The 22,465-nt window shown below is 38.9% G+C and overlaps 1 protein-coding gene across 2 annotated transcripts in view; it reads left to right on the top strand.

Moving 5' to 3' along the window:
* The window catches only part of LOC101851536 (ras GTPase-activating protein-binding protein 2), a 48,070-nt gene extending 33,399 nt beyond the window's left edge, over positions 1–14,671 (top strand). For both annotated transcript variants that reach the window (XM_005110030.3, XM_005110032.3), the window contains exons 6-11: positions 2,485–2,717; positions 4,381–4,564; positions 5,226–5,419; positions 6,132–6,190; positions 7,145–7,204; positions 9,331–14,671. In XM_005110030.3, the coding sequence (XP_005110087.2) occupies positions 2,485–2,717; positions 4,381–4,564; positions 5,226–5,419; positions 6,132–6,190; positions 7,145–7,204; positions 9,331–9,624 (1,024 nt within the window). In that variant the 3' untranslated portion in view covers positions 9,625–14,671. The remainder of the gene's footprint in view (positions 1–2,484; positions 2,718–4,380; positions 4,565–5,225; positions 5,420–6,131; positions 6,191–7,144; positions 7,205–9,330) is intronic.
* The last annotated feature ends 7,794 nt before the right edge of the window (positions 14,672–22,465 follow it).

Raw genomic sequence — 22,465 nt, 5'->3', positions numbered from 1 at the left:
TTTGGGTAAAGGGAGAAGAAACGGCATGTGTATTCATCATTGTTTTTGAAAAGATACTCCTCTTGTTGGGCAAAGTTTATTTGACACATACCATTGTGCTAGGAGTGTCCGCACCTCTGAATATATGTCAAAATTTGATATTACGTTACGATCTAATAACAGGTGTGGAAAATAACTTAATACTTTCTCCTAATGTCCTATGTGTACCAAGGTTGTTAGCGGTGATGACACTTGGAACTTGCCCTCTCTTATGAAAGAAAATGCTGAGAAGTTCCTCCTCGTGTACTCAAAACCTGAGCTAACCGAGTAAAAAAAAGAAAACATTTTCCATTTTGGCTATCCATAATACTTTGAGTTAGAAATACAACTGATGTTGATTGTAGCTAACACAATAAAAAAAATTTTTTGGGAAATTAAAAAGTAAAAAAAAAAACCACACTTAATTTATAAATTGGTAGTGTAAGGTGTTTTATAACTTACAAAAAGTTTTTGATAAGGGGGTGAAGAGACAGCTCGTGTGTTGAACTGTTATATTATTTTTATATAGTAAAACTTTTTTGGAGAAGATACTCCTGGCTGAACAAATTATATTTGACAAATACTTACTGTCCTGCCAGGAGAGTCTGTAAATTTCAATGTATGTCAAAATTTGAGGTTACTGTTATGCAATGATCCTATAATCAGTGTGAAATCTTTAAGACTTTTCTCCACATTGTGCCATGTCTCGTGTGTACTAATGACCAAGACTGAGTCAATAGTGCTGTAAAACTCCTACTCAATCAATCAATCAATCATGTGTACCCATGTTGTTAGCAGTGATGACACTTGGAACTTGCCCTCTCTTATGACAGAAAATGCTGAGAAGTTCCTCCTCGTGTACTCAAAACCTGAGCTAACCTAGTAAAAAAAACCAAACACTTTAACTCCTATCTTTATGATCGATAATGCTTTGAGTTGGAAGTACAACTGATGTTGATTGTAGCAACCCTTTATTTTTTTTTAACCTTTGGGAATTAAAATTTAAAAAAAATTATTTTATTAATTGATAGTGTAAGGTGTTTTTGGTAAAGGTAGGGGCGAGAAACAGCTCAGATATCGAACTGTTCGGTTGTAAAACATTTGTTTTTGAAAAGATACTGCTCTTGTTGGGCAAATTTCATTTGACAAATTTTTACTATTCTGTTACGAGAGTGTACATTTCAATGTATGTCAAAATTTGTGTTAATGTTATGCAATGGTCCAATAGTCCATGTGGAATCTTAAGACTTTCTCCACATTGTGTCATATCTTGTGTGCCAATGTTGTTAGCAGTGATGACACTTGGAACTTGCCCTCTCTTATGACAGAAAATGCTGAGAAGTTCCTCCTCGTGTACTCAAAACCTGAGCTAACTCATTGAAGAAAAAAAAATTCAGTTTCCCATGTCTTGAAGTACTTAAAAACTGCAGTTACAACCGTAGTTTTGTGTTGCTTTTTTATATTTTGTCTTCAGAAAATTTTCTTTTACGGTTGTTAGTGTGGGGCATTTGTCTTGATCATTATTTAAGAGAGGAGTACATGTAGAAGAGTTGTGAGTTAATTGCGCAGCATAGTGTAGCAGATTTACTATTTTTAGCAAACAACTTTATGTGACATCTAATCACATAGTTCCTGAAGAGCCTGTACCTTCGAATGTATTTCAAAATTTGCAGCAACATGATATGATGAGTCAATGTGAAAACGTGTTCAATTGTTTCTTTACATTGCAATAATGTATGTTGCATTATGTCTATGTGATATCGTTAGCAGTGATGACACTTGGAACTTGCCCTCTCTTATGAAACAAAATGCTGAGAAGTTCCTCCTCGTGTACTCAAAACCTGAGCTAACGCATTGACTGAGTTTTTGATTTATTTGTATGTCTAAATCAGTCTCTAAAGTCTCTACCGTAACACCTCAGGTCTTTGGCATTTATTAGTCCTGATTGTGTTGCAAGTGCCGTAAAACTATTATAAAGGTGGTTGGAGGGTGCCACTGGTTGGTCTTACTGTTCTTTCCTTCTCTGTTATTTCTGTTGGCTTGTCTTTACTTTTTACTTTTACTCAATGACTTCTTGTGTCTACATGCATCTCTTTACTCTACTACCTGACGTAAAACTCACTAAAACAAAATTTCTTTGTGCTCTCCTCATTTTTCCCTGCGCTAAATGACGGCTTCTTTCCTATCAAGCACCTGTCGTCCTGATCTCTCCTCCTTTTTTATGCTTGTTACTCTCTTGTAGCACCTCTAATCCTCAACACTTAATATGGCCTTATAGTGTTGCAAATGCCGTAAAACACTTACTAAAACAAACAAAAAGCACCCCTTGGCGCTCACAAAAGACCGTATATGCAGTTGCGGGTTGCGAGCGCTGTAAAACTTTCCCAAAACTACTCAACCACTGGACTTAAAATTATCACCAAAACTAACTTTCTTTGCTCTTGTGTCCTCCTTATTCTCTCCCAGCAACGGCACCAGCCACGAGGTGGAGGCCCTGAAGACACCCGAGCCGGCCCCAGCCATCGTCTCCACCCCACCCCAGGCTCCCAAGGCCGAGGGGGACAGCACCCCGAGCAACGCCGACAGCGGCCTGCCGGAGGAAGTGTCCCCGTCCGAGGAGAAGTTTGAACAGAAAGTGGAGCCCAAGCCCTCCCCTGCGCCAGAGCCACCACAGCCAGAGTTTTCTGACCCCCCTCTGGGTAAGATTTGATTTTTTAAGTGTTCACGCTGTACGTATTATATACTAAAATTGGAACGGTACATAGAAGGTGGGTGCTCTGGTGTGGTTTGCTCCTTTTTTCCTCCGACTGTAGTGTCTTTAGGCCATTCCCAAAGGGGGGACATTTCTCGTTCAAGCACAGTAGAAGGGTAAATGGGCTGATTCATCATGTCACGCTCATAACTGTGCCTTATCTATCAAACATCTATTGTCCATATCTCTCCTTTGGTTGGGTTTGTTACTCTCTTGTAACCTGTTGATTTTTAGCGCTCCTTTTGATCTAATTTTGTTGCAAGTGCCGTAAAACTCTTTAGTAAAATAAGCAAACAGGGTCTAATGACCACGTGTTCAAAGTATTTAACCCTAACTCTGGCAAGTGGTTTCAACAGGAATGGCAGGGCCAGTCAACCAAAACGTGCACATGCTTTACCAATCAAATTTATGGACTTGTATCAAATAAAAACCCTACAAAAGTATATATTTTCTGAAAGAATTGAATGAACTTTTATATTTTGCCATTGAACATATGATTTTAGTTTATTTTCAAGGGGTTATGTAACTTTGAAATCCAAGATGGCTGACATAAAAAATTTACATGCTCATTAGCATATTCACCAATCTAATGTATTTCTTGTTATAAAAAATGTGAGATAGCAGAAATATGGGTTTTTCAATTACCTTTCAGAAAATGTGTAGTTTTATAGGTTTGAGAAGAACAGGTAAAGAGTTATGACTGTTTCAATTTGTCATGTGGTCTGCTTCGAGCGCAGCTGATACTCGCTAATTTTATACCAAACTCAACATAAAAACACTCTAAGTACAACCATGTGGTTTTCAGCAATCTGCTGGTAGTCTGTAATAATTAGTATAGCAAAAGGAACCTACTTTACTCTATAGCTCTCCTTTTTCTGCCCCTATTAGACTCCCAAAGTAGTAGGATCTAGTGTTCCATTTGAAAGAAGTTGGGGCAGGATGAGAACTGGTACATGTATCCCCATTGTCTGTCAGATCTAATCCCAATCTTGACTGAACACCAATAAATCCACCACTAACAGTGTCTGAATTACTTTCCCTAGTCAATTCACTTTCAAATGTATCCAAAAAAGATCGATTTTTGGCCATTTTAGACCCACACAAGTGATAGATCTACACTGGCATTAGTGGCTTGTGACCTGATCAACAAGCTTTCAAAACATCCCTCTGTTTTGAAAACAAAATACTCTTCTCCTAAGCCAGAATGGTAGAAATATTCTGATTGGTTGGAGGTTAGCCTTTTAGCCAATCAGAAATCACTTTAGGAACCCCCAAATATTTAGTTGGAAGGCAGAAGCAGCAGTTTACTATATGGTCCTATGAGATCGGCCCTGCCAGTTTCATGGCAGGAAATGGGCCGATCTAATCGGCCCTTGCCAGAGTTAGGGTTAACTATACAACCATCCCTTACTTCCCTCTGACGTTCATATGACCTTATGCAGTTGCGATGGCCGTAAAAACTCTACTAAAAGTATACTAAAAAAAACTGCTTCTCCATCTTGCGATTTTAAAATTATTATGACACTGTCGTTGGTAATTAGTGGATGTCTAACAATTTCGACTAATTATTGTGCAATGCCTGAGACTTTTTCGCTTCCCCCCCTTCCCAGAACGCAAGCCGGTTACGTGGGCTGCGCTAGCCAGCAAGAACCCCGCGGGTGGATCTGCCCCACAAGCACAGTCTTTCCCCGCCCCGGCCGCCAGCCACGTGAGCAAGCCGCCCCAAGTGCGCCAGGAGCCTGCCAAGACAGAAGGCATTCCCACACAGGCCCCCCAGGCACAGAGGCCACAGAGGTAGGAAATACATACAGCATGCTATAAAGCTTGTGTTCCATTGACTGATGATATTGTTGTACACATTTCTGTCTTTTTCTTTTCTGCTTGATATTGCTGTTCTTTCCCCTCACTGGTTAAAATATCTGCCTTTTTCTGCTTGATAATACAGTTCTTTCCCCTCACTGGCGTACCAGCGCTAGGAAAGGGTTAATATTGTTTCTGATATGAAGTCATGAAAACTTTACAGAGATCTGCATAGTATTAAAAATGTTAAGAAATTTTCAGCTTGCCAGGTAGTTTTTTAAGTTGTGTTTGTAATAATACTAGCACTTTTTTTCGTATTTAGCAGAAGAAATTAGAATCATGTCTCGTGACTCCAACAAACATGTAATAGAATTGTCATTCTCACAGACACACACACACACACACACAATTAAAAATTAGATATCCCATAAAGGTTCTATGTGGGTGGTTGACGGGTGCTCTGGTGTGGTTTGCTTTTTCTTTCCTATCGGACATATATTGTCTTTATCTCCCCTCCTTCTTTTTTTAGTGTTTGTTACTCCCTTGTAACACCTCTAATCTTCTGCGCTTATTTGACCTTATTGTGTTGCTAATGCTGTAAAACACTTACTAAAACTAAAAGGTTCTATAATATTAACATTCTTTTGTGTTTCAGAGCTCCCCGTGATCGATATGCCGACCGTGACAGGAACAGTATGAGCCGCGGTGACGGTGACGGAGACAACGAAAGTGTAAACGGGCGCAGGTCCAACAGTGCTGGTGGCACCAAATACTCTGATCGCCAGCAATTGTTTGTCGGAAACTTGCCCCTGAACATCACGGAACGAGAGTTGAAGGAGTTCTTTGAACGTGAGTTTTGCTTGCGCTTATTAGTTTATAGTAAAGTAAGAACACACACGCACACGTGCGCATACACACACACACGCACACATTTTGAACTTGTAGACCCAGTGTTTGGGTGGTTGGCGGGTGCTCTGGTGTGCTTTGCTTCTTCTTTCCTATCTAACATCTATCGTCCTTATCTCCCCTTCTTCTTTTTTATGTTTGTTACTCTCTTGTAACACCTCGAATCTTCTGGCGCTCATATGACCTTATGCAGTTGCGAGTGCCGTTAAACCTCTACTAAAACAAACAAACTCTCTTGTAACACTTTTAATCTTCGGTACTCATACAACCTTATTATGTTGCAAGTGTTGTAAAACTCTTACTAAAGCTTTTTGAAAAAGACCTTTTGTGTAGCATCACTGGTAGCTGCAGGGTGGAATCTGTGGGATTTCAGTCATGTCCTACAAGAAACAGGAAACGTAAGTCGAAGGGATTCTTTTGGAGGATTCAGGCTTGATTTCTGATTTATTGAAACTTGGAGAAATGCATGCGTGTACCTGCTTGTAATTGTGCTATATGTTTAGTCTTCTGTGTGTTGTGGGTTGTGTTGTTTTTCCCCCACACGTACTTGTTTTGCCTGTTCCCAGCTTTGAAAGACATGTGATGATTTGCTTGTGGATTTGGAAAATATAGAAAAAAAGGACTATGAACTTATCTGTTCTTTGTTTCTCTGCAGAATATGGCAAAGTTGAAGAGTTGAGGATAAACACGAAGAGTGGAGGAGGAAAACTCCCGGTAAGTAGATCTGTTTTAATTTTTGTCTTGTAACGCTATCTGTACATCCTGGGGTCATTTTGTATCCCCGGGGTTGTATTCTTCACATTTTAGAATACTTCTAGTCTGAAGGTCTCTTTGAAACTCTCAGTATTTCTCAAAACATCATTTTGACAGACTGCTATGCAAAGCGTACTAATCGGATTAACGAGTAAATTTGAAAGTGGTGGCACAGAGTTCCCCAAAGGTGGTGTGGATACGATAGTAAAACACGACGTACGGATAGGGTTAAAGACATTTTCTTCTTTTCTGAACGAGGAGGAATGATGAGTTAGTAGGTTTGAAAGCTGTTTCACAGTTGTGTTCTGTAGGATTGTGCTTACAAATTTTTTTTGTGAAGACTTCATAAGTATTGAATGCTGCCTGTTGAAGATCAGGGTGTCATTTGAACCCTGAAGTGTTTTACGGGCTTTCTGGTAAATATGTGATGTATTCTCAGCTGATTTATGAAATTTCAGTTTTTGGTCTTTCTTTTGTTTGTAGATTTTTACTGTTTGTTTTTTTTTGGCTTGGACGATGAAGTTCATGCTGATAAGGAAGGACCCACTACTAGGTCCTACTTCTTTTCTTCCTCTGTGTTCTGTCCATCTGTCCGTATTATCTATCCGCACGGTATGGCCATTATTGTGTCGACATGCCTCTTCCCTGTCCCCAAAGCAATGAAGGAAGTGGCGTTGTTGTGGGTGCGTCAAACTTTGACGGTGGGTGGTTGGCAGGCGCTCTGGTGTTGTCTGCTCCTTCTTTCCTTTCAAACATCTGTCGCCCTTATCTCTCCTCCTTTTTTATGTTTGTTACTCTCTTGTAACACCTAATCTTCGGCTGTTATATGACCTCTTTGTGTTGCAAGTGCAGTAAAACACTTCCTAAAACTATCAAAACTTTGACATTCATTGCATTGTTTTGTTTCCTCAACAGAACTTCGGATTCGTGGTTTTTGAAAGTCCTGAAACTGTGAAACAGATTTTGACAATAAAGGTAAGTTTCTGTAATTATGAAGCGGGTCATAGTCATATGAAAGTTTGTTTTCTTTATTTTCATTAGAATACATCACCCATTGTCTGGGAATTTTTGGCGGCTGCTTTGGTGTGGTTTATTACTCCTTCTTTCCCATCAAACATCTATCGTCATGATATCCTTTTTTTGTGTGTGTGTTTGTTGCTCTTATGTAAAGTTTTATATCTTCGACACTGAAGTGACCATATTGTGTTGCAAGTGACGTACGTAAAACTTGCCAAAATTTAAAAAATGGGATTTCCTTGTAGATGTCCTGTCTTGGTAGTTGCTGTGGTGTCTGTAAGTTGCGACTGACTGTTGAATGACGTCAACCTTATTCTGAGCAGCTACCAAAGGGACGTCAAGCTGAGTGGGTGCTCTCATGTAGTTTGCTCCTACTTTCCTAACACCTATCATCCTTATTTCCCCTCCTTTTATTTTGTGTTTGTTACTCTCTAGTAACACTTCTAAATCTTCGGCTTATATATGACCTTTTTGTGTTGCAAGTGCCAACACTTACTAAAACTAAAACGAAGTCAAGCTGTGGACTGGCTTCTACTGTTTCTTGAAGAGTAATTTATTCTTTGCTCCCTTTTTCTTCTTTGAGAAGACGGATGTTTTATGAACCCATGTGATTTGTGCCTGGATGTTTATGGACAGTGTTACAATAGAAAGGAAAGTAAGGATATTTGGGCGTGTGGAGGAAAGGCACTGACAAAAATCACAATGGAATCTATAACCTGCATTTGTTACCGAAAACACTGGAGTGTGCTGTATACATATTGTTACTCAGTTTTCTTCTGAATTTATATGCTGCTGTTGTGACCATTTCCAGCTGCCATTTGGAACTTAATGTGAATTTCTCATAGATCAGACTTCTTTTGTGGGTGGTTAGCAGGTGCTCTTGAGTTCTTTCCTGTTCTTTCCTATCAAACATCTATTGTCCGTATCTCTCCCTTTTTCTTTTTTTTTTTGGGTGTGTGTTTGTTGCTCTTTTTTGTAACACCTCTAATCTTCCGCACTTTGTTGTGGAACCGTCATCCTTACACCATATTTGGATTACGAATTTGATTTGGTAGTTGCTGTGATGCTTGTAAGTTGCGACTGACTGTTGAATGACGTCAACCATGTTCTGAGCAGCTACCAAAGGGGGGTGAAGCTGTAGACTGGACTTTTTCTCAGTAGAATAATTTTTCCATTTGCTCCCCTCCTATGGGAAGACGACGTTTCTTTGCAATTTGTGCTCCGTTCGTTGTCTTATCGACAATGTCGTAATAGAGAGGAAAGTAAAGGGTGATTATTTCCAACTGCCCTTCGGAACTTTTCCGGAGGCCTGTTGTTTGCGGGTATGGTAACATATGTGTGCCAGTTTTTGTCTTATCCCCTCTCCGTGAAAGCAAGTAGGATTACTTGTGAAAGCCATCTTTTAACCCTGTTAGGTGTGACTCTGCGTGTTCATCTGGTGTGTTGAAAAGACACAGGGCAATTTTTTCTATGGATAACGGGATTTTCATATTCTTTCTCTTTCCATTGTATCGTTCAACATAAGAAATAGTATCTGTTTCGGAATGTTATGCTCGTATTGTATACGTAGTTCTGTGCCAATGAGAAGTTTTGGAAATTCAGTGGCAGTGATGGTTGTAAGTTGCGTCTGACTGATGGAATGACGTCATTTTTTTTGTCTGAGCCACTCAATTCCCTTTTCTTTGGTTGTTGCCACGCTTGTGTTGTCTGGTTTGTTACTGTTGCTGTCGCACGTGTTATGAAACTGGGTGGTTGGCGGGTGCTCTGGTGTGGTTTGCTCCTTCTTTCCTATCAATCGTTTGTCGTCCTCTCTCCTCCTCCTTTTTTGTGTATGTTACTCTCTTGTAACACATCTATTCTTTGGCACTTATATGACCTTATTGTGTTGAAAGTGCTGTAAAACTCCTACGAAAAAAAAAACTGGATGTTAAATGTGTCTGGTGCTCTCATATGGCCTTATGCAGTTGCAGACGCTGTATAACACCCCTCCCACTCCCTCCCTCCCCCAACACTAACTCCCGCGTCAAGTTGATTTCCTTCTCAGTTCTCAGAACTCAAAATTTTTTGTTTCTCTCCCATCCCAGGTTAATGATGGAATCAAGTACAACGGCGAGCACCGGTTGAACGTGGAGGAGAAAAAGCCACGGATCAACGACGGCATGCGTGGCGGTCGCGGGGGCATGTCCCGAGGCGGGAACATGGGTGGCCAGGGAATGGGCCGCTCGGGCCCCCCGTACGGCGGCAGTGGAGGGCCGGGCGGCCGCGGAGGCTCTGGCGGAGGCGGAGGCATGAAGAACGGAGGATTCGGCCGACAGGACATGCGCGGGTCTCCCAATCTGGGCCCACGCGGCGGGATGTCCCAGCAGGGCCGCCGCTGACACTCGGACACACAAGGTGCTCTCCTCCGATTCTCCCCTCCCCATCCCCCCACCCGACCCCGTCCCCCTCTCGACATCTAGCACACATGGCGCGGACTACGGTTCTCACGGAAGATACTACTACTACTACTACTACATGATGATACAACTTTGGTGGTCCTGCTTTCAAAAGGAGTGTGTCTTTTCCAACCCCCATCCCCCACCACCCTCCCATAGCGTAAAGACGCCCCCCCCCCCAATCTACCGTACGGTCATGACTTCGTGATGTCTATTGGTGGTAGGAGGTTTGGGGTAGTTGCCGTCGGCAATGGCTGACGATGGTCAAGATGACATAATACCTTTCTGCTGCCTGGTTAAGGTCGTTTCAGTTGGCTCTGTGCTGGCCCATTCATTTTTTAATTATTTTTTTTTTCACTGGGTGTGTTTGTTTGTGTGTACATGGAGTTATGGTTGCAGTCTTTCCTCAATACACAATTTCGTATTTGCAGTTTCATCTTCCGACCCCCCCCAACCTCCCACCATTTTCTGTAAATAGAGATCGTTTCATAATATAAATATCCATTTAATTTCCCTCCCCCTTTGTGTAGAGTATGAACGTTGGATTTGCCAGTTGAATGGTTAAGTTTTTAATTTATTGTGTGTAAAAAAGGAAAAGAAAAACTGCACATACTAAAAAAAAAAATGTGTGTTGGCTTACCTGTGCGTTTCGTCACCTGCGTTGTCGAACCGAGAATTCTTTTCCATGGTTCGACTACACTTAAGTGAGGAACTCTTTTTTTTTTTTTTTTTTTGCGCCCATGTTTTCATTTCAAGGCTGCTCCAAAGTAACCAATTCTCTACAAAAAAAACTTGCAAACTGTACATAAATCACAGGATGGGAGATCGGTCTCAATTGGTTGCTGTTGGTGCGTAACACTAGGGCACATCTGTACTTATTGGGTCAGTTTTATATTACCATGGTGTAAATATTTGAACAGTATATATATTGCGGACACTTTTGAGAACGACGCTTTAATGCATACAAAGTTTTAGTTTTTATGGGTTGGTTTATTTTTTAATTAATTTATTTTTCTCTTCTTCTTTTTTTTTTTCCCGCCCCCCTTTTTTATTTATTGGTTTAGAATAGAGCATTTGTTGATAATTTCTCGCAGCTTTTTTTCCCTCCCCCCTTTCAATTGCCTAAGGACATCCTGGCTTCTGACTTAAATTTAGATTTATTTGCGTAGACATTTTGAAGCCGGTGTAGTCACCTGTAGACGTATTGTTTAGATTTGTGCCCGACATAGACATGCAGCAGCAGCGGGCAGTCCTGTATATATCGACCTTTCTGTGAAAAGTAACACGTGTAATGCAGGTGTCGGTTTTCACGGAATGGTCCATTATTCCCCTCGGTTTACTTTTTTTTTTTGTCAGGTTGTGTAAGAGCATAATATATATTGACGAGCCTATGAGACGGACGTTGGACGCGGGGCAACATTTTTCCCCCCCGATGTAAGGCTGACCTGACAGTCCGTTGTGCCCCAAACTTATCTCTCACAACTGCAATTGTCACGACACTTAAGACATCCAGGCAAGCAAAGAAAAAAAGAGTTGGAAAGAAAAGACGCACTCCTTTTTCCGCCGCCCCATTCCCCCCCCCTCCCCCACATCCCATCCCATCCCTCCTCTATCATATCATATTACAAATTTCATCCTCACACAATGTTAAACAGTCATCGTCATCCAGGTTGTCACACATTTTTCATCCTGTGTTTGTCTCCGTTATTTAAAATTCATTGTGTACATGTGTATGTATGACTTTTGTGGATATGTTGTGATATCTCCATGGTACGTGAGTGTGTGGATGGGCATGCTTGACCATTGTCCATCTCAGGTCCCCTGCCAATTTTGTAAAATGCAAGCTGAAGGGTTTTTTTGTCTTTTATTATTATTTTTTTTTTTTTTACAAGTTTGAATTTTGGTTCAAATATGGAGGCAACGTTTTGAAAATATTATAATGCTCAACCACAATTGTTCCCTTGAATCTGCAAGTAAAAGTGGTGTAATTTTCTCAGCAGATTACAGGCTGATCTCAAGACATTTTGGTCCAAAAGTAGTCGGTGCCTGCACTGTGCTGCTGTATTATGTGTGTGGCATCTTGGTGCAATCGGCCGTTCGTCAAAATTGTGAAATCGGAAAGGTCTTTTTTTCTGGCCGTTTGACAATTATTGAATTAATCATTTTGGGCTCAACACCTTATTTAAAAAAAAAAATTTTTTTTGCCAATTAAAAACAATTCTTTAATGATTTTAGGGAAAAACATTGATTAAAGCAAGGACGCTTCAGTTTTCAAATACGCCGAATTTTGGCAGCCGTGTTCTCGCTAAATTTTTTACCACTGACTCCAGGCGACCATCACCTACTTCAGTGACAAGTAGCTCGAGCTCGACTTCTATTCAAGATAGATGGGTATCATCCCCCTTCCCCCGTTAAGATTGTGGTATCCATTCCTAGTAACTCGCTATACATGTAAAAAAAAAACTGTATACGCGTAAAACTTGACGAGGGCCTGATCCCGCGGCATGGTGCCACACACATAGGTTGTTTGTCTGACCCCCCTCCTCCTCTGTTTGATCGAGCGAGTAGAGACTGTCTCACATTGACATGGCTGCAGGAGATGGTGGGGGCAAGCTTGCCTTTCTCACAGGCCCATGTTTTTTTTGTTTTTTGTACAATCTGATGATCAAGCTGTTGTTGGCTAGTGGAAAAATTCCCCCCTCCCTCACCAAGTTCTGAAACGTTAACAAGTAACTGGTCTCTGTGTTCCTTGCACAGCACCCAAGAAGTGATGTCTCTCGTTGCATCAGAGAAGGAAAAAAAAAAAGTCTATGCAAATAGTACAATGAGCATGTATTATAATAATTTTTTTTTTCAAGTTCAGATTTCGTTTGTTGGTCATTGCTCATTACTTTGTTGGCATTTTTTCCTGTTTGGGTTTAATCCTCCTTTTCCTTTCTTTTTTTTTTTTTCTTTAAAAAAAAAAAATTTGAATTAATCCGGTTTAGGTTAATTGTTTTTGCATCCCAAAGAAACTCACAAAAGGACACTCTAGGTGTCTCTATAGGTCACCAAATCATTACATTCCCTTTTGGAAACTGCAGTCTCAGATCCATTTCTTCAATTGCCTTAAGTAATAATGAGTTGATGCCATTAATTGTTCCATACTTAAATTCCTTATTATACTCTTGCATTTTGTCTTGTGACTGATGGATCTCTTTATTTAACTAATGTCCATGATGGGAAAAGCCTTTTTATACTCGACAGAGGGGACATCGTCGTCAGTTAGCGTTTTTGAGCAGCTCCTGTCAACTGAATCATTTTTGAGTATTCCTGTGTGTTTACCATACTGGTATTGTTATGTGTGTGTGTGTTGTGTAGACTGGTTACTTGTGGGTCTGCCTGCCTGCCGTGCGTGCGTGCCTGCGTGTGTGAATGGGGAAAACAAAAGAAACTTTCTCTCTAAATCAAACTGTGGTGTGTGTGATTCTGTTGTGGTCCTGTCTTTCCAAGTGACACAGAACGGACACGGGCACACGTGTGGTTGGGGGCCTCTCTCTATTGGTTGTTCCATTATTATATCTATAGATCTGAGTCAATTTTTAAATCTTTTTTTTTCTTCTCTTTTGTTGTGTAGCTTTGTAAAACTTTTTTCTGTATTACCATACTGAAACTGTTGTGTAGATTTCCAAATTGTACCACCACCACCACCACCTTTCCTGCCTATCTGGCCACGCGCCCGCCCGCCACCCCCTTCTCCTCTTTCTTCCAACACGTTTGAAAAAATGTTCAGCTATCTGTTGTCTTTCCTTGTTGAACAGTACTTACATATGTCTTCTCCAGAGCTCTTGTACCAAGTGTCATTTGATTTTTGTCGTAAAATTGGTTGGGTTTTTTTCCTCTTTTTCTCTCTTGTTTTCTTAAAAATTTGTTTTTTGTTTCTTTTTTTTTCTTCTTTAATTTGATTTTCCTAATGGGTATTGTCAAATATTGCATAAGCTTCTCTTTTTCTCTTTCTAGTGGAATTGACGACGAGCTGACGTTCTCTCTCTCTCTCTGTCTCTCTCTCTCTTGCTCTATCTATCTAGGCCCTGGGGTTGTTGTCGTGTGCTGCCATTGCTGTGCACGGGGAGGATGGGACCACACGAGCATGATCCATTTCTCCTCTCCTGTTCAAACCATCTTTTATGTAATGAATAAAAAGTTGAATTCATCTTACTATGTGTGACCTTCTTTTCAGAATTTACTTCTAATTTTTAGAAGCAGACGACGTAGCCACTCTTTCAGTACATGATATCTATCGCATGCAGTACCATTTTGTAGTTTTGGTTTTTATAATTAGGAATTGGGAGGGGGGTGGGGGAGAGATATCAAAAGAAGTTGCAAGCTCTGGACTGTGGTTACATTTTCTAGTTATATTCTACTGCCTCTTGAAAGTTTTAACGGTTATTTAGCTTTTTTTGTGTTGTAAAGTCATGCATACACATTTCTTTTTGATGCCTGAGAAAAGCAGTGACCCCGTTGTGACCCAGCTTTTTCATGTTTGAAGGGAGAAAGTCCCCTCAAGGATTGTAATAGTTGTAGTGAATGATTTGAAGCTAAAGCTGGGGAAAGAAATTCACAGACACCACTGTGCTGTCAGCATGAATGTCAAGTCTTAGCAAAGTAATTACTGCAGCACAGTCAAAGCTTACTTTAATTTTGACTGGTGCAGATTTCACAACAGGCGGTCATGTCTCAAGTACTTACTTTTCCCTTCCTTACTTTACTTTAGAGTTACTGTTTCAGTACGTACTTCCTTCAGTTTTTACTTCTCTTTGCAAACATTCAGCTGATCACACTATCCCAGTAGGTAATCTAGCTGAAAGTTTTTGAATACTCTGTAGGGTAATGGTCTATGTTATTCCTTGCTTGTGGTGAGCTCACATGTGACTTTAGAGAGAGATGAGTTTTATGAGAAAGTGTTTTGTGCCACATTTTTATTTTTCTTAAAATAAAATCTAAGTCATAATTTGCTGTGTTTGGCTTTGGTGAAAGTGGACGACGACGACGCAACACTCGTGTCTTCTTACACGAATTTACAACTATAATATAAGATCTTGATCTGCTGATTGGACCTAATGGCAAAAGATGTCTAGTCGACTCAAGTTCTTTTTCAAATAATTTTAGTATTTTTTTGGATCTCAACTCAAGTAGTTAAAGGATACTAGCAGTACAGAAAAATTGACACGGACGTGGAACAATATCAAGAGGCTAGGCTGGCTCAGGAAATGGGGAAAGTGTTTTTCTTTAGCCTATACCCTGTTCCAGGATGGGAAAGACATGGTGATGATGATTTCTCGGATTATGCACGAGGATCTTTTTTCACAAAACTTTGGTAAGCTCGAGTCAAGTCAGCACATAAGGTTGAGGCAGTAAGCAGCCCACCTCCTAAATGATCTAAATTGTTGGAAAAGTCTACCCAGATGGACACTAGACCAGTGGTATTATTCAGATATCCCTAAACCCTATCCGTAGGCCTTGTTTACTATCGTATCCATATGACGTGGGGAACTCTGTGCCACCACTTTCCAAAGAGGAAATTTACTCGTTAATCCGATCCGTACGCTTTGCATAGCAGTCTGTCAAAATGATTTTTTGAGAAATAGCCTACTGAAAGTTCCAAAGAGATCTTCGTACTGGAAGTATTCTAAAATGTGAAGAGTACAACCTCGGGGGTGCAAAATGACCCTAGGGCGTACGCATAGGGTTAAAACTTGATCCAATATTTCTGACTTATTTGTTAGTGATAGTGCAAAGTTATTTTACTATTGCAGCCACGACCTCTATTCGCAACCCTAAAATGACAAAGTTCTATCTGCTCAGTACCTAGTTATGAGAAATTTGCCGAAAAAAATTTTGTTTCACTATGTGAAGCTTTTACAAATGTTATTTATTTTTATATCTGGATAAACGACTCCCAAAGTATTTTTTATTTTTTATGATTTTGATACTAAGAGCAGATAGAACATTTGGTGTCTGACCTCATGGTTTAGTAACTCGAAACCGTCCAAAAGTCAAATAAAACTTGTAATTTTCTAAGGTAGCGTATTGTGGAGGCTCAGAAACGCACATTTTAAAAAAAATTTTTTATACACCCAGTACTTAGTAGGCCTACTTACCATAAGCAAGACTGATGGGAACAACACACTGTTGTTAGGGTTACGTAACGCTTATGTTGATAGTGAACTTTCTTACTACCATACCATTTACATGTGGTCGCTTTTAAACTCAAGGGGGCTATCCCAAAAGCTGCTGTTTTGAGAAAATCAAAGGTAAAATTTTTGCCCCCTGTTCAGTTTCATTTAAAAGACAGTTTTCTCTATAACCAAGCAAAACATACACACCAATGAAACCAAACTTCTATTGATAGGGCAATGTTAACTTTTGGTGTAGGTCAAGATTTCTGGAGACCCCCGAAATCTGGGTTAGCCCGCTTGTCCTTAATAAAAGTAAATGCTACCATTTGAGTATTATTGTATGTATGGATGATGAGTTGATGTGGGGGGGAGTGAAAAAAAATCAACTCCTCCCAAGTTCAACTTAACCGTTGGGACCTGTGCTGTAAATTTTCAGTGTAAAGAAGAAGTGCTGGCACCCGAGAATAATAAGATGAACAAAACGAGAGATCAACACAAGCAGAGTGGACTAACTAGTGTCTTGAACATTTACCTTCAGGGGGGAAGAGTCCCTCTTTTTTAAACAATGAAGTTAGTCGACAGTACTTCATCAATACTATTATTAATTTTCAACCCTTGCAATGTTTTTACAACCAAAAGGAAGCTGACGTATTTCTTAAACTTGCATGGGTATAAGCATAACACTAACACCATTGCTATGAGTATGAGTATTATTATAAATAGTTGAGTAATCTCATTGGACACTTTGACAGAGCAGAACAATATTTTTATCTACTAAAAATTTGGTGAGTGTTTGTTGTGCTCGCAAGGTTATAAGTTAAATGATTATGAGCGCGTGGGTCGCATTATCATGAAACATTTTAAGTTTTTCAGGAATTAATTTTGAATTTTGCCATGGTGGGGGCCGAACCCTACTCTTTTTTTCGATTTTTGGACCACCAAGGGATCTTTAATGTACAGTACAGAACCTCCAATATTTTTTCACCCTTATCTGAGAAGGCTAGGTGTTCGATCTTACCTACCTTAAGAATTTAAGAATACTAAGATCAGGGATGTGACTGAAAGACAACGGTAAGGAGGGTAAGGAGTCAACGAGTAGCAGTAGAAGTACATATTATGTACAATGTAGAAAGGCAGCAGAAAGAGTCGAGAGCCCAGAAGAGGGGGTAAAAAGTGGAGACAAAAGCAGAGAACAGAACATGGTTACGGAGAGCATGAAAGGAGGTGAAAGGATTTTTTGCCTTTTTAAGAGATGAACATTTTTCTGTTTCGAACCCAGGACCTATTGAGAGGCGAACACCGCACCTCTACTCTAGATGACGAGAAGCCCCACGAAAACAATAGTTATTGGTGGAGTTGCTTATCTTTCTTCAACAATAATATGGTCGCTTTCAAGCACAAGGGGGCTATCCCAAAAAATGCTGATTTAAGAAAATTGAGGATAAAGTTTTTGCCCCTTGTTCAGTTTCTTTAAAATAAAAAGACAAGGAGAGTTTTCTCTATTTTTAAACTTATAACCAAACAAATATACACACCAATGAAACCAAACTTCTATAGGTAGGGCAATGCCCACTTTTGGTGTAGATCAAAATTTCTAGATACCCCCGAAATCTGGGTTAGCCCGCTTGTCCTTAAAAGTGTTGCAAGAAATAAAGTCCTTTTTTTTTTTGCTTGACTTGAGGGTCAAAATGGAGATCATTATTTTTCTTGCTACAGTGACTATATGAATTAATTAACATGACGTAGATCTGTACCACATCTTAAAAATGTGAAGACTGAAATCAAAGAAATTTTGTTTGTATCCTTTATTGTCGAAAAAATCTTGAGGTTTACAGTTAAAATGTTCTCAACATATACATAGTGGGGGCAAAGGGGTGGGGGGGGGGGGATCATAAGAGGCTAAAAATGACAAAGTGGAGGACAATGAAAATAAATATGTGACCATCATGGCACAACAAAATTAAAGCACTTTTTCCACAAAGCATGTGAGGAAATAGAGTGATATAATGTGCTGGAGCCCACACTAAAATTAAAAACTAAAAAACAACTAAATCTAACTGTCCCCATAGTTTTATGCACCCCGCATAATTTAGCATAATTTGATCATTTTTTGCATAATTTCTGATTATTTTACTACTTTATCATTCTTTGTTAAAATTAACATCATCGCATGATTTCACATTTTTGGGCTCAGTTTGCACTCATAATTTTTTTTGGCATAAAACCGCGGGGACAGCTAAAACTTAAAACATTGAAATTAAATCTCTACAATCTTCGTGCTGCTTATCCTGTCTGAGTTGTGTGTGATGTGAACAAACAAGTGATGGACATCCACCCAAGACGGTTCATCAAGAAGAGATGCAGTTTTGCTGTTGTTTTCACAAGAAGAATGGTTACTATTCTTAGATAGCTTTTCAACTGCTCAGCGTAGTGTAAGAAGACTCCCATCCTATATTATCGTCGCTGTCACAAGTAATCCATTCAAGTCTAACTTTGGACAATTTTCAATTTTTACACCTATTCTCAAAGCTCTATCATTATATATATAGGCCTACTATCAACAAAGATGCAAATTTCAATTTCAACATCATTAAAATGCAGTTTAACCCTATCCGTATGTGGTGTTTTACTACCGTATCCATACGACGTGGGGAACTCTGTGCCACCACTTTCCAAAGAGGAAATTCATTTGTTAATCCGAACCGCACTCTCGGCATAGCAGTCAATCAAAATGATTTTTTTGAGAAATTCAGAAATAATACTGAAAGTTTCAAAGAGATTTTCGTACTAGAAGTATTCTAAAATGTGAAGAAGACAAAGGGTGTAAGGATAGGGTTAATGCTATGGTCAAGGCTTACAATTTTCTTGCCTTTCATGATTCTTGATAGGAACAACTGAACAACACAATAAAAACTAGTGGGTTTTTTTGTCTTTGACTTTGACGTAAAAAGTACCCAAACGGATTGTAGGCGACGCGACGAATATCACTTTTCAAAATTGAGTACGGCAGAGCAATGCACTAAGCAGTCGATAGGCTTTCAGTTGAACCTCATATAGTATATAGCTGTGTCTATTACCTGACTATTTGTTTCTAATTGAAATTGATACATTTTCACTCAGGTTTTTTCACAAAACCATAGTGAATACTAGTGCTTTCCCCGCGGTCTTATGCACAAAAAAAATCTGAAATTTACGCAAACTGAGCCCAAAAATGTGAAATTATGCGATTCTCTTAATTTTAACAAAGAATGGTAAAGTAGGAAAATAATCAGAAATTATACAAAAAATGATCAAATGTTGCTAAATTATGCGGGGTGCATAAAATCATGGGGATAGATAGTGGCATTCCTGGTCAAGTGCTTTCTTGATTTTGTTTTATCTCCTCCCACCAGTATTCATAGTTCATCATAGGCTGCACCAGAGGATTCTTGAGTCCTCCTAAATTCCCAGAGGATAACCGTTTTATGAACAATCATAAATTCCTCAAGTTTCATTTTCTAAATAGACCTATGTTCAAGTCTGTCACAAGGCTTTTTAGTAATTTTTACTGAAGAAAATAAAATTTGATTTTCTGTCTTGATAGTGACAGTTTGACCTTAAGACTTACAGAAGTGTAAGTTGAGTCCTTAAAAAGTTCATCATCATTTGACTACTAAGACTAAGACTAAGACAGTTGTGTTTGTAGAAAAACTAAAAGTAAAAGACAAAAGAAAAATCCTTGAAGTTGAAGCTTGATACAAGCACATGTACAACAAAGTGTCGCATAAAAATAAAAAGATCATTACAATGACTGTAACAGTTACCCCTTTCAAATACCCGCTTGCGTGTTCATATGATGACCGTATGCAATTGTGAGTGCCGTAAAATTCTCAATAAAACTTTTTAAAAATATCTGCGTTCCAAGCAAAGCAAAAATCTCTGACGCTAGTAACACTAACACTAACAGTCAGTGCAGCTGAACGTGGACATAAAGTCATAAAGCAAAAAAAGACTATTGAAGATTTTTCCAGTTCACTTGCCTATGGTTTTATATAGTTGTATGAGCACAAAATTAGTATTTTGTCATAAATGTTCAGTGTACTGGTTTCATGGAATTAATGGTAAATATTTTGTAAGTTTTATTTTGAGATGGTGCTCTTACTGACAAAGAGCCTCATTATATCAGTCACATTCAACTCCAAAGAAATACTGAAAAGATAGACACAAATTCTTGCACTAGAAATAAAAGATGTAGGCCCACTTTGAGACAGAGGCAACTGCAACTGAGCATTGTACATTTCACAGACGCTAAATTTGTTAATCATAACTCGAAAGAAGTCTCACTAAATCATAAAATGATTCAATGCCGTATTCTTCACCACCCCGTGGAAAAGGGAAAGCTTTTAAGTCGTTGCGTTGGTTGACTGACTGGTTATCAATTCATTACATGTACGGTATCTTACATTAATTGTGAGAACAGAGATCTCATAGCTTCAGACTGGCATCTGTGGTGTAGCAGTCACATATATGTGGGAGACCTGAGTTTGATTTCTCAGTGAGGAGAATTTTTATTTAATGTATTGTTGTTGTTTTTTCTGTGGCCATGAAATTTAGGTCTCATCTCTTCTTCCGCTTTGGCCCTATTTTAATTCTATTTTTCTTTTATTTTCTAAAACTTAGGTCTTTTTATCCTTAAAAGACATAAATTAATATAAAGATAAAAGAAATAATTTTTAACATCCCTCCATGCCATAGGCGGACCTGTTATAAGATAAATAGGAAAGGCAATAGATCTATACTCAATGACAGAAATGAGGCAACACAACCTGTTCTTCTCAGTCTAAGTCTAAGTTTCTGAATCTTTGAAAATACTTCTCTTCATTATCATATGTGGCACGACACGGTGGAATCAGGCTCTCGTCAATTTTTGGACATGTGGAGTTATTAGTATCATCTTAAAGTAAAGCTTGTTTGTTAATCTTACTTCTGCTGAAAAAATACCTATCCATTCTGAATAGAAGTCGAGATATTTGCTATTGGAGTTGGTGGGGCCAGCTGGTTTCAGAAATAAAATTAGCGAGAAAATGGCCGACAAAGTTGAGGACTTCCAAAGCTTTAAGAGGTCTTGGAAACTGAAAATATTTACATTTTTTTGCCTTTAATCAACGTTTTTCAGAAAGATCAACACAGAAATGTGTTTTTAAATTGACATAAAAGGTGTTGGGCCAAAAAAAAAGAAAATTCAAATTAATTTGCCAAACAAGCGAAAAAATGTCGTTTTCTCTAATTTCATAATTTTGACTTCCGCCTGATTCCACCACATCATTACACATATATTGCTTTCATAAAAAAGCATAACATTTATGTGTAGTACTGAATATGAAATTCTCTTTCAACATAAGAATAGACACAACTACTGGTAACTGGTAATATGACAAAAATTCTTGCAGTTATGAATTATTATTGTTTTAAGCAATCTACAGTATGTGATCTTTTTAATTCTGTCAGACCACTGACGCAATCAGAAATGTGACTTTCACTTTCGATTTGACCTTGAAATCAATTCTGTATTAACCATGACTTAATTTTACTTAAGACACCCGTACCGTATATATACATATATTAGGGCTCACTCGCAGTTTGGAGAGACAACCAGATCTTTCTCAGTAATGATTAAAACAAAATTGTAACATGTACAATGAATGTTTTTATGTAGTTGTAGGGCCTGGGTGTTTAGTGTGAATCTGAAAAACCCAGCATCAGCCTGAATAACTACGTGAATTGTCAAAGAATTATAAAATGTCTTCATTCGTCAGTGCAGAAAAATAAGGGATAAAAGGAACCAACTATTAACCATAAGTGTTATGGCTGTAATAAAGTCTGACTAAAAATATATATATTTCAGCTGTTGAGTTAAGGAAAAAAGTGCGCATTTCTTGTGTCTGGTGCTTTCTAAATTGGTCGCTTTTAAGCACAAGGGGGCTATCCCGAAAAATGTTGTTTTGAGAAAATCGAAGGTAAAGTTTTTGCCCCATGTTTAGTTTCTTTAAAAGACAAGGAGAGTTCTCCCTTCAACAAATATATACACCAATGAAACCAAACTTCTCCTATAGGTAGGGCAATGCCCATTTTTGGTGAAGATCGAGATTTCTGGGAACCCCAAAATCTGGGTTAGCCCGCTAGTCCTTAAAAGCGACCAATTAACACCAGTATACATTCCATAGATGATAGATGCTGTCGTAAAAAACAACCCAAGAAAGAGGGAATCTAAGAACATAATGCTTGCTGTAATTGTAAAAGAAATAATAAAATGGTAACGCTGACATAACAACAGCCAAATATTCCCCCCACCATAGTGTTGGGGTCACTGAACGATTCCGTCTCAGTGTCAGCAAAACAGCCCACTGGAAAAGGATTTGTGGTAACCGAACATACAGTAATATAGTAAGCTGAAGGAGCAATGGTACTGGTAGTTTCCCTTGATAATGGTTATAACAGGACTCATTTATAACAGAAAAACTGCCCGTCCCGTCTGAGCTGTTATGTTATTTAGTATCCAAGTTTGACTGTATACAGTAGTCTCTGCCTAAGATTATATTTGTTTCAGTAAAGTTTTACGGCGCTCGCAACTGTATAAGGTCATGTGA

The sequence above is a fragment of the Aplysia californica genome, unplaced genomic scaffold (genome assembly GCF_000002075.1).
Source record: "Aplysia californica isolate F4 #8 unplaced genomic scaffold, AplCal3.0 scaffold00843, whole genome shotgun sequence".
Lineage (NCBI taxonomy): Eukaryota > Metazoa > Mollusca > Gastropoda > Aplysiida > Aplysiidae > Aplysia > Aplysia californica.
The sequence above is the reverse complement of the archived record's forward strand: the minus strand, read 5'-3'. Positions and strand labels throughout refer to the sequence as shown.